The sequence below is a fragment of the Octopus sinensis genome, linkage group LG29 (genome assembly GCF_006345805.1).
Source record: "Octopus sinensis linkage group LG29, ASM634580v1, whole genome shotgun sequence".
In the NCBI taxonomy this organism is placed as follows: domain Eukaryota; kingdom Metazoa; phylum Mollusca; class Cephalopoda; order Octopoda; family Octopodidae; genus Octopus; species Octopus sinensis.
In genome coordinates, this window is record NC_043025.1 from 14027749 (window position 1) to 14045123 (window position 17375).

General features: G+C 42.9%; 1 protein-coding gene across 1 annotated transcript in view; it reads left to right on the forward strand.

The window, feature by feature from the left end:
* The window catches only part of LOC115226157 (RING finger protein 10), a 34735-nt gene that overhangs the window by 11285 nt on the left and 6075 nt on the right, over positions 1–17375 (forward strand). The window contains exons 3-13 of the mRNA XM_029797156.2: positions 600–790; positions 2449–2539; positions 3801–3858; positions 4832–4958; positions 7740–7879; positions 9013–9125; positions 10075–10119; positions 11108–11233; positions 12625–12931; positions 14200–14333; positions 16084–16201. Of these exons, the coding sequence (XP_029653016.1) occupies positions 600–790; positions 2449–2539; positions 3801–3858; positions 4832–4958; positions 7740–7879; positions 9013–9125; positions 10075–10119; positions 11108–11233; positions 12625–12931; positions 14200–14333; positions 16084–16201 (1450 nt within the window). The remainder of the gene's footprint in view (positions 1–599; positions 791–2448; positions 2540–3800; positions 3859–4831; positions 4959–7739; positions 7880–9012; positions 9126–10074; positions 10120–11107; positions 11234–12624; positions 12932–14199; positions 14334–16083; positions 16202–17375) is intronic.

Here is a 17375-nt window from a genome sequence, read left to right on the forward strand (position 1 = left end):
ATATGTACGTACCTACCTCTACATGTATATATACATGCACATATGGGTACAGGACACCAAAAAAACGTCGAACACAATGAGAAACGAAAACATAAACACAAACCCAAGGAACTGGACATTTTTCTTAAACAACAAAAAAATAGAGTACAGGACAAATAACACAAGGAAAAAAAATCCTTCTTCAGTCGCCATGGTTTCATCTACTTTACGTTTCGACACACACGACGGGCTTCTTTCAGTTTCCATCTACCAAATCCATTCACAAGGCTTTGGTCAGCACGGGGCTATAGTAGAAGCCCATCGTGTATATATATATATATGTATGTATGTATGTGTCTTTGTATCTGTTTTCCCTCACCACCATCACTTGACAACTGATGTTAGTGTGTTTATATCTATGTAACTTAGCAGTTCAGCAAAAGAGACTGATAGAATAAATACTAGGTTTACAAAGAATAAGTCCTTGTGTTGATTTCTTTGACTAAATCCCTTTAAGGCCGCAGTCGAATGACTGAAACGAGTAAAAGATATATACGTGCATGTGTGTGTGTGTGTTTACCCCACCTGTAATCTGTCTGTCCGTGTGTCTCCATTTGCAGGTAGCAGAGCAATTAGAGGCTGAATATGACTCTATCCTGAACGAGAATGACATCAGTCACATGATCAACTTTGACTACGGTACCCGACGTACCCGGTCTGTCGTTCACCACCACCACCACCACCACCATGTTCTCCGCAGACCAAGATACATGGCATCGATCTTCAACAAGCAGCAGTATTTGCAAGCAAAGTAAGTACCTATTTCTTTATTGCCCACAAGGGACTAAACACAGAGGGGACAAACAAGGACAGACATAGGTATTAAGTCGATTACATCGACCCCAGTGCGTAACTGGTACTTCATTTATCGACCCCGAAAGGATGAAAGGCGAAGTTGACCTCGGCGGAATTTGAACTCACAACGTAACGGCAGACGAAATACCTATTTCTTTATTACCCACAAGGGGCTAAACACAGAGGGGACAAACAAGGACAGACATAGGTATTAAGTCGATAACATCGACCCCCAGTGCGTAACTGGTACTTATTTAATCGACCCCGAAAGGCAAAGTCGACCTCGGCGGAATTTGAACTCACAACGTAACGGCAGACAAAATACCTATTTCTTTACTACCCACAAGGGGCTAAACACAGAGGGGACAAACAAGGACAGACATAGGTATTAAGTCGATTACATTGACCCCAGTGCGTAACTGGTACTTATATAATCGACCCCGAAAGGATGGAAGGCAAAGTCGACCTTGGTGGAATTTGAACTCACAACGTAACGGCAGACGAAATACCGCTAAGCATTTCGCCCGGCGTGCTAACGTTTCTGCCAGCTCGCCGCAAAGTAAGTACCATCCACGGCCATTACCGCTTCTGCCTCCTTTCCGAATACTTTGGTTTGTTCTTCATTTATTTTACAAAGGCGTGGGAATGGCTCTGTGGTCAGTAGCAGAGACTGAACCCGGAACCATGTGGTTGGAACTGTGTTTCATCATCGTTCAACGTCCGTTCTCCATGCCAGCATGGGTTGGACGGTTCGACCGGGGATCTGGGAAGCCAGAAAGCTGCACCAGGCTCCGGTCTTATCTGGCAGTGTTTCTACAGCTGAATGCCCTTCCTAACGCCAACCACTCCATGAGTGTAGTTTCAATTAAATTATTAAATTAGTCATCAATTTAGACAACTTTGACTTTTTTTATTTATCAACCCATTAATGTGATTTTTGGAACTCAGTTTATTTTCCACCTGACTGTAAATAGGTACCATCTTGAATTACAGTCTTCTGCTGTACACAGTCCACCTAGCCGTAAATAGGTACCATCTTGAATCACAGTCTTCTGCTGTACACAGTCCACCTAGCCGTAAATAGGTACCATCTTGAATCACAGTCTTCTGCTGTACACAGTCCACCTAGCCGTAAATAGGTACCATCTCGAATTACAGTCTTCTGCTGTACACAGTCCACCTAGCCATAAATAGGTACCATCTTGAATCACAGTCTTCTGCTGTACACAGTCCACCTAGCTGTAAATAGGTACCATCTCGAATTAGTCTTCTGCTGTACACAGTCCACCTAGCTGTAAATAGGTACCATCTCGAATTACAGTCTTCAGCTGTACACAGTCCACCTAGCCGTAAATAGGTACCATCTTGAATCACAGTCTTCTGCTGTACACAGTCCACCTAGCCGTAAATAGGTACCATCTTGAATCACAGTCTTCTGCTGTACACAGTCCACCTAGCCGTAAATAGGTACCATCTCGAATCACAGTCTTCTGCTGTACACAGTCCACCCAGCCGTAAATAGGTACCATCTCGAATTAGTCTTCAGCTGTACACAGTCCACCTAGCTGTAAATAGGTGCCATCCTAATGGTTGTCTCTTCTTCTTCCAATTTAGTTGCCAGTTTGTTGTGAAAGACTCTGGAGACTACAGTATTCATGCCACAGACCCCGACAAACCACTCGATTGGGACAGTATTGAGCAAGTGGTGAGTATTTGGCCTTTTTCCTTTTTTTTTCTCCCCTCCCACAGGGGTCACTCTGTGTCCTTTGGTTTCTCATTTTGCATTCTGAAATGTCACGGCTTGGCCAAATAAGGTAAAGTGGAGTGTCATCTGATTCATTCATTGCGGTTCGAACAAGACCCAAAGCATGTTTGCAGTTTGTCCCTCGTACTTACCAAAACGATAACAGCAGTTTGTTTGTGTCTGAAGATCATGTGTAACAGATGTATGCGCCCTCTGGTGGCTATACAAACCGATCCTTGACACTGCAGGGCTTTTTCCTCCCGCCTGCGCTTAGTAATTTTAAAAGTGAGGGTCAGTCTCCGCTGTCTGGTCCCCCTCTTTAGACCTGGTGTTCTGATCATAGTCGTTCACTGTGTTAAGACAGCTGCAGGTTTTACATTGGAGCGGCCTTCTCCTAAGTCGATTGTCTTATAGGGCTGGAGAGCTCCATCTACCCTTGAGTTGCTGGAAGGGTGCCAAAAAGGGCAGTTGATCACCTAAGGGACTCCATTCCTTAATTTGCTGCCGAGTTTGACTCTCTCAGCCTTTTTCTTTCCCAAGGCACTCACAAAGCAGTGAAGAGTTTGTACTGGGAGTTTCTTCCAAAACCTGCTAATTAACCCTTTCATTACCAACCCAGCCAAAACCGGCTCTGTAGTACAAATGTCTTGTTTTCATTAGTTTTGAATTTAAATATTAGCTTAATGATAACAAAGTTATTTTACTAAATTCATTGTTATATTTAAAATAATTGAAAGAAACACAGAGCATCTCAAAATAAATACAGTAATGAAAGGGTTAATGCATAGCTGAGACCCTGTCATGTGCTGCTTCTCGCGGTCAGAGTAGACCTGAGAACAATATTAGCTAAGAGATGGTTCCACCTTCTTCAAACTCTGAAATTCCCCAACTGCCAGTTGAAGTTTGAAGTCGTACCTTGGACATACAGAGGTTTGACCACAGACCCTCAGTAGATTAAGACAGCTTCAGGTTTTCACATTGGAGTGGCCTTCTCCCAGGTGGATTGTCTTGCAGGGCTGAAGAACCCCACCTACCCTGGAGTTGCTGGAAGGGTGCCAAAGAGGGCAATGAAGAAATAAATATTTGATGTGTGAAACATTGCTAATACTGACCTAATTATTGCATCTGTCCAATTAATAAACTTTGGGATTTTGGGGGGGCAGTCATTTCTGCTAACCTTTCGAGGTAATTTTTTTTCCTTTTTCCCCCTTTTTCATTTCAGCGTATGTCGTCACCAGAACTGCCCCTCTGTCCAATTTGCCTGAGTCGTCCTATGGCCGGTAAGTACTGGGTGTTCTTTGGGCTCAACCCCGCCCCCTGTTCTTTACTCCTCCCTCTTCCTATAACTGACTCCTCCTCATCTCTTTCATGTTCAGGCTTTACATGCAACTCCCTCTCACTGTTTTATGTACAACCTCTCCTCATACTTCACCCTCCCCCTCTCTGTTCAATCTCTCGTGTTTCACTCCTCCCTCTGTTTTGGGTTCAATCTTTCTCCACAACTCACTCTCTCTCTGTAAGCCTGGTGCTTATTCTATCAGTCTCTTCTGCCAAACTGCTAAGTTATGGGGGACGCAAACACATCAACATTGTTGTCAAGCTTTTTCCATATTTCACTCCTCCCCTTTATATTCTCATACTTTACCCTTCCACATCTCTTTCCGCAATTTTACTCCACCCTCTTCGATTTCTCTACAGACCTCCCCCTCCTATCTTCAACCTCTTCTCCTCCCTTAGTCCCATTTGCCTCAATATTTATGTTCATCCTCTCCACAAAAGTCTCCGCCTTTCTGTATGCTCAAACTCTCCCACTAACAACATATAATATCGCCATGTTGATTCGCTAGCCTCTGCACGCTCTGTCAAAGAGCGTAGGCTCGAAACGTAAAAGACTTGTGTTATTTCTATTCCTGAGTGCAATACTAATACAATTCTTTGTTTGTACTCCACCTGCCTTCGTCTTTTGTTCATTTTCGTAAACCTTCCCTTTATATATATACATATATATATGTATATATATATATATATATATATATATATATACATATACATATCTCCTTGTTTCTTTTCTGTGTATCTTTTTGTCGAAGAGCGTAGGCTCGAAATGTAAAAGACTTGTTTTATTTCTATTCCTGAGCGCCATACTAATACAATTGTTTGTTTGTATTCCACCTCCCTTCGTCTTTTGTTTATTTTCATAAAGCTTCCCGTTATAATATACATTACCTCTGTATCTCTCCATCTCTCCACCAGGTAAAATCACCAAATGTGGCCACATCTATTGTTGGTCTTGTATTCTCCATTATCTGGCGCTGTCAGAGAAGAAGTGGCACCGATGTCCGATTTGCAATGAACCTGTTTATCAAAAGGACTTGAAGAGGTCAGTAGCCCTTGGTTTTGTTGTTGTTGTTCTTGCAGTTCCTGCTACTTCAACTTTCACATCTACTTTCCTTACATTTTATACGTCATCATCGTTTAACATCCATTTTCCATGCTGCCATGGGTTAAACATCATCATCATCATTGTTCAACCGTGGTCAAGACAATGGAATTTACTATGCTACGCCACGAGAGATTTTGAGCTCTCATAAGGAGGCGAGTGTAGGTTCCATCCAACCGCCTCTCAAGCTTCTTTGATAACGTCCAGGTTTCTGAGCCATAGAGTAGAATTGGTTCGACTGTGGCTTTGAAGATTTCAAGTTTGAAGTCTCTACTTAGATTTGATGACCAGATCTTATGCATATATACATACATATATATATACATCATCATTGTTTGACCGTGGTCGAGACAATGGAATTTACCATGCTACGCCAGACTTCACGGTCCATCATGGCATTACGGAGGTCCTGTTGCTGGATGCCTGTATCCCTGGAGATTACATCAGGGTAGGAGAGTGTGCGCCCTCTGGTATTGCGAGTAGATGGCTTCCAGAGGAGAAGAGTAGAGATTACCTCTTTTTCAGCTCTACAACAATGTCCAGCAAACTGGACTCTCCTACCTTTCACAAGAGATGACACAGGTGGTAGTTTCCCATATATTTGCATTTTGGTTGGATGGCGCCTCCACGAGAGATTTTGAGCTCTCATAAGGAGGCGAGTGTTTCACTGGAATTGGTAAATCTAGAGAGTTGCCCCAGGTTCCAATCTGATTTGGCATGGTTTCTACAGCTGGATGCCCTTCTTTGGGCCAACCACTCCAAGAGTGTAGTGGGTGCATTTTACATGCCGCCAGCACTCTGGCATTGGCCATGACTACGGTTTCACTCGGCTTAACGATGTCAGTCACTTATCCACCTCTGTGTGGCCCAACGTTTGAAGGGTGGTTTTTCCATGCCACCAACCTCGGTTACGACTACGGCTTCACTTGGCTTCAGGGGTCTTCTCAAGCACGGCACATCACCGAAGGTCACTTACTTCCTCTGTGAGGCCCAACGTTCAAAGGGTGCGTTTTACATGTCACTGGCACAGGTGCCGCCTATTACATGAGACCAGCATTGGCCATACATGTTAGTTAATTTTTTGGCTCAAAAAGCAAAAAGCAAGGCCATGTAGGGGGACATGGAGTTATGTACAGGGTGGTGTTCATGTAAAGAGTTCAGGCCACTTGTGGTCAAGGGAGACTTTGAACCGAACGGTCGTCGGCATCTTCACCATCTCGTCCGGCAGCTTATCCCACGGATCCACAGCCCGGACGGAGAAAGCCCCTCTCCTTCGATTGAGATGAAATCGTCGCAGATAGAGTTTTTCGGAATGACCCCACAGCCGACGCTCTGGAGCAGGAGTGAAGAACAGCTCTTTCGAGAGGTTACACTTTCCGCTTATGATGTTGTGAGCAAGAATGAGATCACCACGGCGTCGTCGTTTTTCTAGAGAATAAAGGTCGAGCGTCTTCAGCCTTTCTTCATAAGACAAATTCTTGAGACCAAGAACCATGCGGATAGCCAGCTTCAGTATATCTTTGAGGAGATAAGGAGAAGAGGCTTGAATCCCGTACTCCAATATGGGTCTCACCAGCATGACATAGAGCGGTAGGAATATGGCTGCTGTAGCTAATTTCCTTGACCCTTTAGCATTCAAACTAACCATATCCAGTTTGTATATTCTACCTTCTTAACACATTGCATTCTCTCTAGAATTGTTGTCGCTGCTCTGCAACTACAGGGGAGATAACTCTCATGGTGACCTGATGCACCTACAGCGTACTGAATGCAGAGGGCTTCCCTGGGTGCTGTTTATATAGATTTCCATGGTTTGACCATGTTGGTTGATAGCTTCTGTAACCGTTTTCATACCAACCGACCCAAGACCACCCCCACTGGTTCTATGATACAAACTTCCTCTTTTAAAGTGCTCTGAATTATAAATTTCTTTTTTCAAAATATCTCATTAAGTTATTTTAGATTAATTAATGACAAAATTGTTTTAAAAAATTCTTCATTTCTGAAATGAAGTGAAACAACAGCAGTGTATTCCTCCAGAAATAAGGTCATGAAGAGAGTTATTCCACTGAGGTCGACTTTGCCTTTCATCCTTTCGGGGTCGATAAATTAAGTACCAGTTATGCACTGGGGTTGATGTAATCAACTTAATCCGTTTGTTTGTCCCCTCTATGTTTAGCCCCTTGTGGGCAATAAAGAAATAAGATAATGTAGTCCTAGATATATCTTTATATATAAAAGTAAGGTTGTGTGTCTGTCTCCTACGATTTAGATTCCTAACTACTCCCACATTTTGCGGTGCAGTTTAACCAAAACCGGGTATCTTATAGTCGTGATTCATATCGAGCCCTTCTGGGTATTAGCGCGCGTCTACGATTTTAAAAATGATTTACCATCATTTTTTTCCCATTTTAATGCATTTTTTCGCTAGTATATAAGGGAAGTAACTCTCTAAAAATGTCTACGATGAGTCAGTGATTTAAAAAAAATTTACCATCATTTTTTTTTCCATTTTTAATGCATTTTTTGGCTATAACTCTCTAAAAATGCTTTATAGTTATTTCCCTTACAAACCCGAGCAACGCCGGGCGATACTGCTAGTTGTGCATGAAGAATAAGGTGGTATCCTGTGTATTCGAATACCTTTGACCGTTTCCATGGAAATTTCACAACTGAAATATTTGAGAAGCTGATGTCACTTTCGTTTCTCTCTTTGTCCAGTGTAAAAACAACTGAAGTGACCCGATACAAGACCGGAGACAAGATCTGTCTGACCCTGATGAGAAGAGAGAAGGGCAGCACCATGCCTGTTGCTAAGGCCAGCTGGCAAGGACCACCTTCCAAACCCTGCAATGTCAAAGGTGAAACCAAATTTTTTTATACATTTAACCCTTTAGTGTTCAGATTACTCTGTTAAATGTAATACTTTTTCACTCAACTTGTTTTGAATTAATCATGCATTATCTTATAGCTTTGAGGTTTCAATGATGTGATTGTTTATTTTCAGAATGGCATTGTAGGTTAGGAGTGAGAGGCTAGATATCGCCAGTTTGAATATAAAACATGTAGAATATATTGGGCCGGATTTGGCCGGTTTAAACACTAAAGGGTTAAAGAAAAAAAAAACATTTTATATTTTTGTATTTCCTTTTGTCTCAGAGGTTGCATGATGATGATGATGATCGTTGCGAATCATGATCCATGCTGTGGCACCTTGGCCAGGTGTCTTTTACTATAACCTTGGGCTAACCAAAGCCTTGTGAGTGGATTTGGTAGATGGAAACTGAAAGAAGCCTGTCATATATATATATATATATATATAAAGGCACAGGCATGGCTTTGTGGTAAGAAGCTTGTTTCCCAACCACATGGTTCCGGGTTCAGTCCCACAGCATCACACCTTGGACAAGTGTCCTCTACTATAGCCTCAGGCTGACCAAAGCTTTGTGAGTGGAGTTGGGTTATGGGAACCAAAAGAAGCCCATTGTGTGTGTGTGTATACACACAGGTGTGGCTGTGTGGTAAGAAGTTTGCTTTCCAACAACATGACTCTAGGTTCAGTCCCACTGCATGGCACCTCGGGCAAGTGTCTCCTACAATAGCCCCAGGCCGACCAAGGTTTTGTGAGTAGATTTGGTAGACAGAAATTGAAAGAAGCCCATCGTATATCCATATATATATATATATATAAATATTTTTTAAAATGTGTAGAGTTAACACACGAGTAAGTAGATATTTATGCTACTTTCGTAAAATTGAGGAACCAAACCATTCTTCTTTTAGTGTATTTCTATAAAGGAAAATTAAAACGTGTCTGTGTTTGTCCCTGTGACTTAGTGGTTTGGCAGAAGAAGTACCAGGCTTAAAAAATAAGTATTGGGGCTGCAAGCACTTTTGTGATGGAGACCCCTTGTATTAATCCATTAACGTATAAACTCACCGTTTTCTCTCTTGAAATTCATATTTGCTTTTTTTCTCTTTCTGTTCTGCCCAGAAACCAAGAAGGCGTGCTTCAGCAAGGTGCTGTTGGCATCCACAACTGATGTCCAAGAACTGGTGACTGACATTGAGGACAAAGAACTGATGCTGCAGATGTCTAATGCTGAGGTATTTTAGGTTCATTTTATGGGGGGGAAATTAGGATAAGAATTAGGGGATCTTTTGACCGACAGATTTAAAAAATAATTTCTTTGTAACTAAACACTTTCAAACTTCATATTACTGGTAGACTGTGTCACATAAAACATCTTTTATTCTTGGCATTGTTGAGAAAATTCTGTATTTTGGAAGTTATTTCTTGTTAAAGTTGTCGTATTTCGGTAATTTCAACCAATCATTGACGTGTATTCAGCAGAATGAAATTACAGCTGTTGTTTCTCAACAACAACTTCCGGTGGTGTATATATTTCGTTTGTCACTGTTATTTATGACATATTTCATCTCAGATTGTATGAATAAATGAGTCTATCTGAAGCAGGTTTACTTCATGGCAACACCATAATCATTCGTGCTTCATTTCTCATTTTTTTCCGTAACCCTAACCCTAAAACCCCAACCCTATCTCTAACTCTAAAACCTTAACTCTAACCCTAAAACCAGTACAAACGAAATATACACTGCCGGAAGTTGTTGTTGACAAACAGCAGCAGTAATTTTATCCAGCTGAATACATGTCATTGATTGGTTGAAATTACCGAAATACGACAACTTTGACAAGAACTAACTTCCAAAATACAAAATTTTCTCAAAAACGCCAAGTGTATAAAAGATGTTTTATGTGACACAGTCTACCAGTAATACAAAGTTTGAAAGTGTTTAGTTACACAAAAATTATTTTAAAAATCTGTCGGTCAAAAGGTAAAGATCCAAATTAGGTTAAGCACAGGTGTGGGTCGGCACCTGAACTGGCAAAACCCATACTTTGTGCATGTTTCCATGTGTTCAGTATTGTTTGTATCCGTTGGGTTGCTTCTCCTTTATATTTCTAAACATATTTATTCTCTGTTTGTATATTTCTTTCTTATCTTCATTGTCTTTCTCTTTTCTCGTTAACCAGGAATCTGAGGTGTGCTTTATAGAATCTGCTATTGAACAACAAAAGGTGAGACAAGACAAATTCTTTTCCCAACCACTTCCGTATTTGTAGCATTGTGAAAACGGGTGGCTTAGTGGTCAGGTGGTTTCCATTCTTAGACCAGGGTGTCCAGTGTGTTCTTGGGTAAAAAACATTTCATGTTGCCTCAGTCCACTTGGCTGTAAATAAGCAACTCTGTCACAGATGGGTGTCCCTTTCACAGGGAGTCTTTTGATCCCTGTTGTTATATTGCCATGGAAACAGAAAAACCAGCCCCATGAGACAGAAATACCCAGAGTACTTACTTTATATTTTACATTTAAGGAGCTCAAATCAGCATTTACTACGAATAAGGGCCGCATCTAACCTAGTGGTTTGGGCCTTGCATCCATAATCACAAGATCAGGGTTTCCGTTCCTAGACCGGGATCTGCGTTGGGTTCTTGGGTAAAAACACCTCATGTTGCCCCAGTCCACTCGGCTATGAGTAACCCTGTCACAGACTGGTGTCCCTTTCAAAGGGAGTCTTTTGATCCCTGTCAGTTATGTTGCCATGGAAGCGGAGAAACCAGCCCCATGAATTTTAGGACTTGAGACAGTAGAGCCCAAAGTACTTATTTTACATTTTCCTTTTAAGGACCTCAAAACAGCATTTTCTTCACATAAGTGTCACATCAAGGACATGCAGCTTAGTGCTTAGGGTGTTGCATTCGTGATCGCAAGGTCATGGTTTCACTTCTCAGACTGGGCGGTGTGTTGTGTCCTTAAGCAAAACACTTCTTTTCACTTTGCCCCAGTCCACTCATCTGCAAATGGGGTCACCCTGTGACAGACTGGTACCGCATTCACAGGGAGTCTTTCGATCCGTGTCGGTTATATTGCCATGGACCTGAGATATGCTCTGCCTACCGAGAACCAAAAGTTAAAATGCTGTAGCTTGCTATGGAAGATTCTGGGGGGATGGCCATTGTCCAGGGGTTTTCTTTCTCAAATATATTGTTGTTGGTGTTTTGTAGATGCGCATTGCAAACTTGTCCCAGCCTCCCACTGGCGACGATGCACAGGAAGGTCTCCCGACCAGCTTTGGTTACCTGAAACTTGATGACGCCCCTGCCAAGGAAACCTTACAGGCTTCTTCTAAGGTAACACACAGGTTTTCATCTACACATGCATACATATTCATAAACACTCATATATACACGCACACACATCCATATACCTACTCATGCACAAAAAAATTTATACACACACATATATATACTTGCGGACATTAAAACAGTGACAATAATCCCTTCTACAAAAGGCACAAGGCCTGAAATTTTTAGGGGAGGGGACTGGTCAATTACATTGACCCCAGTGTTTCACTGGTACTTAATTTTATCGACCCCGAAAGGATGTAAAGTAAAGTCGACCACTGGTGGAATTTGAACTCAGAACATAAAGACAGGTAAAACACCTATTTCTTTACTACCCACAAGGGGCTAAACACAGAGAGGACAAATGGATTAAGTCGATTATATTGACCCCAGTGCGTAACTGGTACTTATTTGATTGACCCCGAAAGGACGAAAGGCAAAGTCAACCTCGGCGGAATTTGAACTCAGAACGTAGGGGCAGACAAAATGCTGCTAAGCATTTCGCCGAGCATGCTAACATCTCTGCCAGCTTGCTGCCTTAGTAATAATAATAATAATAATCCTTTCTACTGGAGGCACAAGGCCTCAAATTTGTGGGGAGGGGATTAATAGATTACATCGACCTCCCCCAGTGCGTAACTGGTACTTAATTTATCGACCCTGAAAGGCAAAGTGAACCTTTTCAGAATGTAGCAACAGATGAAATGCCACTAAAAATTTCACCTGGCGTGCTAACGATTCTGCCAGCTCACTGCCTTAGTAGTAGTAGTAGTCCTTTCTACTATAAACACAAGGTCTAAAATTTCATTGGTACTTTATTTATCGACCTCAAAAGGATGAAATGTAAAGTCGACCCCGGTGGAATTGGATCTCAGAATGTAGCCACAGATCAACTACCTATTTCTTTATTACCCACAAGGGGCTAAACACAGAGGGGACAAACAAGGACAGACATAGGTATTAAGTCGATTACATCGATCCCGAAAGGATGAAAGGCAAAGTCGACCTGGATAGGGGCCCATAGCAGGTACTGTCAGCTTGAGCCCGGGACTTGTGTCAGGTAGGGTCATCACTCCCTGAAGTAGTGAAGAAAATCGCTACCCACTACCTATTTCTTTATTACTCACAAGGGGCTAAACACAGAGAGGACAAACAAGGACAGATTAAGTCGATTATAGCAACCCCAGTGCGTAACTGGTACTTATTTAATTGACCTCGAAAGGATGAAAGGCAAAGTCGACCTCGGCAGAATTTGAACTCACAACGTAACGCAGATGAAATACCGCTAGGCATTTCGCCCGGCGTGCTAACGTTTCTGCCAGCTCCCCCCGCCTTAGCAATAACGATGGCTGTCTTAGTTTTCCTTCACTCATCTTGTTTTTTTTGTTTCGTTGCAGGCCATAACGAAGTACCTGGATGCCTTCGATGAAGAGGTGTCCTCCGACTTGGGGCCGGCAGCTTGCTTGCCGGATGACAGTTCACAGCCAGAGTCTCCGAACCCTCCTCACCTGCTGCCAGCTCCCGTTTCACCTCCGCACAACCTCTACGCAGGATGCACAGCGAGCAACTTGACCCAGGTGGAACATATGCCGACCGAAGTAGCAGCCGAGTCCCTCGAGCTGCCTCACCACTCCGAAGACAAAGTGGAACAGAGGAGAGGCATATCAGCCAACACATCCAAGGACACATTCTATTTTTATCAAGGTATTGTAGCCTCAGCTGCAGCAGCTGACATCCACAACTCCTCATAACAAATAAACATCAGCTGTTAACTCGGGGGGGGGGGGTCTTTTCGGTTTGAACGGCAGTTTTTAAAAATGATTTCTTTGTAACTAAACACTTTTAAACTTCATATCCTGGTAGAATGTGTTTATAAAACATCTTTCTCTCTTGGCTTTATTGAGAAAATTCTGTAGTTTGTTGTTGTTTTCCTGCAATTTCAACCAATCAATGACGTCTATTGAGGTAAAAAAAAGACATGCTGTGCCTTATGAATACGTCCCTCGTTTAAGAAACAGATTGGGTTTATTTACATTTGTGAAGAAAAAAGATACCCTTCCCCCTAACCCTAAAATAGATTCAAATGCAATAGATCGATACTAGGGTCATAATTATGGGTGACAATTTCATATGACACCGCTAGAAAAAACTGCCATTCAAACCGAAAAGATCCTTTGGGGGTTCTCGACCATTCTTTTTATCTCTGGACCCTTGGATTATTTTATTTTGGTGAATTCTCCCTACCGTAGCAATTTGATTTTTAAAAACTAGTTTTCTAGAAACTTCTTTCAAAATTCCTATTTTAAATAATAATAATAATAATAAAAACATTGTGTACAGTGCTGAGGTGCACTACAACTCATCTAAAGTGTATGTATAATCAGGTGTAGTTTCGGCGGATTTCGGAAAGCATGAGGGCCTTAAAGGATGCAGTGTCATGGCAGTCAACAACTGACGCAGGCAGTTTGTTCCATGCTTCAGCAACTCTGAGCGTGAAAAAATGTTTCCGAAAGTCATGGAAGGAACTGTGTTGTTTTCTGACTTTGTAGGCATGTCCACGTGTGTTAGACACATGGAGATCAAAAAGGTGTTCAGTGTTGTTATTGGTGAGGTGGTTGATAACTTCGTGGGCGTTTACCAAGTCCGTCGCCAGACGCCAGAGCTTCAGTGAATCCATGCCCAGGGAGACAAGGCGCTCAGAATATGGTAGGTGTCTGATGGAGGGTATGCGTTTGTTTCTCACGCATTCCCTTGTGTAGGTTGAACAATGTAAAACATGGTTCTCAACCATTCTTTATCTCTGGACCCCTTTTGATTACTATTTTGTCCTGGTGCCCCCCCCCCTCCATAGCCATTCCATGTAGGCAACATGAGTTTACTATGTTAGTCAATAAATGGATTACCCTGTGTCTGTATTTCCCATATTCTTTCTCTCTATTATGTTTAATCCGTTGTGTCTTTGCTCTTCCCAGCTGCTGATGGCCAACACATCTACTTGCATGCTGTCAATGCCAGATGTCTTGCATGGCAATATGGCAGCCTGGAGAACAGCCCCGAAACCATCACCGCATCAATAGTTGAAGTGGAGAGTATCGCAATGACCCAGGTAAGTGATGCTGTGTCATCTTGTGTCCAGTTTTTTTCTTTTTCTCTATGTGAATGGCATGGTGGGGTTCAGGTGCTTTGATGGATCACATGTTCCTTGGTTCTCTTCGCTGGGTTTTGTTCCTTCTCGAGCCATGCCTGGCTCATAAGGGCAGGTTTCCTTGGCGTATAGGTTCCCCACCTGGACAGGGCGCCAGTCCATCGCAGGTGAGCTGCAAGATGCAGGAGGAAAGAGTGAGAGAAAGTTGTGGCAAAAGAGTCGGCATAAGTTCGCCATTACCTTCTGCCGGAGCCGCGTGGAGCTAAGGTGTTTTCGCTCATAAACACTCACATCGCCCGGTCTGAGATGCGATCCCTCAACCGACCGCGAGTCTGCTGCTCTAACCACTAGGCCATGTTCCTTCTCAAGGCATGCCTGGCTCATAAGGGCCGGTTTCCCGGTTTCCTTGGTGTATAGGTTCCCCACCTGGACGGGACACCGGTCCTTCGCAGGTGAGCTGCAAGATGCAGGAGAAAGTTGTGGTGAAAGAGTCAGCAGAAGTTCGCCATTACCTTCTGCTGGGGCCGCGTGGAGCTGAGGTGTTTTGCTCATAAACACACACATAGCCCGGCCTGAGATTCGAACCTGCGATCTTTCAACCGCGAGTCTGCTGCTCTAACCACTAGGCCATGTGCCTCTTTGCTAGGTGGTGAGTGTCGACCAGGAAGGTTTGGGTTTGGTGGGCTGCCTTGGAGTGTCTTGTCTTAGGTTTAAATCTTTTGAGCTCTGATCTCCTTGGAATTATTTGGTCCTGTGCCGGGTCTTCTGAGACATTTGTGTCTGGTTAACGTTAAGAACATCTTGGATAAAATGTAAGACAAACGAAGAAGTGATGTTACTGTTAGCAATTAGAAACAAATTTGTTAATTGCAACAATTAAGACATGGAATCTCACGTGCGGGTGGCACGTAAAAAACACCATTTGAGCGTGGCCGTTGCCAGTACCTCCTGACTGGCCCCCGTGCCGGCGGCATGTAAAAGCACCCAATACATTCTCGAAGTGGTTGGCATTAGGAAGGGCATCCAGCTGTAGAAACTATGCCAAAACAGACAATTGAAGCCTGTGTGGGCCCCTGGTTGTCAGCCTGTTAAACTGTCCAACCCATGCCAGCATGGAAAGCAGACATAAAATGCTGATGATGATCATCATAACACTGATGATACTGGGCAAGTTGATGTATTTCTGTAGCGCTAGCAGAATGGTTAGCATGCCAGACAAAATGCTTAGCGGTACTTCTACCAACATTACATTCCAAGTTTGAATTCTGCTGAGATATACTTTGCCTGTGATCCTTTTGGGGGTCAATTAAATAAGTACCAGTTGGATACTGGGGTCGGTGTCATCAAAATTTTAGGCTTTGTGCCTCTGGCAGAAAGAATTTAGAGTGGTGTGTCTTGTCTAAGGGTTAACACTTGGGTTATCTTAATACAGAAAGACTTAAATATATTAATTATCCTGTCTTTGTATATCTAGGATTACATCATCTAATGTGCCATCATTGTAGCAGTTGTTTGGGCCAGCCCTGCTCTAACCTTGCAATTCTATAGAGGTATTCCACCCATGACCTTCTTGTCGGTTGGCATATCCACTGAGCTCCCAGAGTGTGCTTTGAGTGAGAGAGAGATTTGACTGCTATTTCTTTCAGGCCTTGCTACCATGTTGTTGTAGTGTCACTCGTTTGATTAATGTTGTTATTCTGTTGTGTTGCAGGAACTGCGGAACCGGCTGCGCTATTTGAACCATCTTCCTCTGAGTGTGGAGTTTAAGGTCGTCGAACTCTTGCTGAATCCTCCCGTTGTGTCAAAGGAAACCTTGAAAGAGTTTAGTGGTATGTCAATGGTTGTGTTCTTGTGGTGGTAGTGTTGTAGTGCGGGAGTTAGTGGCATTGATGGTAACAGCGGTATGGTGATGGTAGTGGTATTTTCTTTCCACAAGTCTGGTCCTAAGTCAGAATATATATATATATATCACTGTGACCGACCAGGCTATCAGATGTTGCTACACATCGCTGGTCACAATGCGCTTCGCATTATTTTAGTCTTCAGATGACGCCACCCTGCTGGCTAAGCGAGCAGGCCAACAGAAGAAAGAGTGAGAGAAAGTTGTGGCGAAAGAGTACAGCAGGGATCGCCACCACTCCCTGCTGGGGCCGCGTGGAGTTTTAGGTGTTTTCGCTCAATAAACATTCACAATGCCCGGTCTGGGAATCGAAACCACAATTCTACAACCGAGAGTCCACTGCCCTAACCTCTGGGCCATTGCGCCTCCACATATATCTATATATATATACATACAGGGTGTGGTGAATAAACTGTTGTCTAAATTATACAATAATAAAAGTAACACTGACATCTTATTTTAACATAGACGCAGGAGTGGCTGTGTGGTAAGTAGCTTGCTTCCCAACCACATGGTTCCAGGTTCAGTCCCACTGTGTGGCACCTTGGGCAAGTGTCTTCTACTATAGCCTCAGGCCGACCAAAGCCTTCTGAGTGGATTTGGTAGACGGAAACTGAAAGCAGCCCTTTGTATATCTGTATATACATATGTGTATGTATGCAGTAGTGATACAATAAAGTAGTTGTATACTGTCAACTTAATGTGACAGTCCCATGAAGGTAATAATACTACTGCTATTTAGCCCTAGGAAGCCACACCACTTCCTGTCAGCCATGACACATTTCCTGTGTCCTTATGTTTACAAAGGGGAGATAAGCACCTCCACCCAGCTAAGCTTGCTTCCAGAGACTAGTTTCTGCGTCTTTGCTTGTCATCAGTCTGGATTAGCATGGCCTGCTAGCTGGAGATGCCTTTTTAGCCCTTGTAAACATAATTATTCTCGTGAAATAAATCCACTGATTTTAAAAATAGAAATAATACATTTCTAATTATATCAGAGAGTTTTATACAGTTGTGGTACGATAGAGGGGTTCTCTGCTGTCAACTTGCTGCTTCCTAGGGCTAAATAGCAGTAGTATTATTCCCTTCATGGGACTTTCACA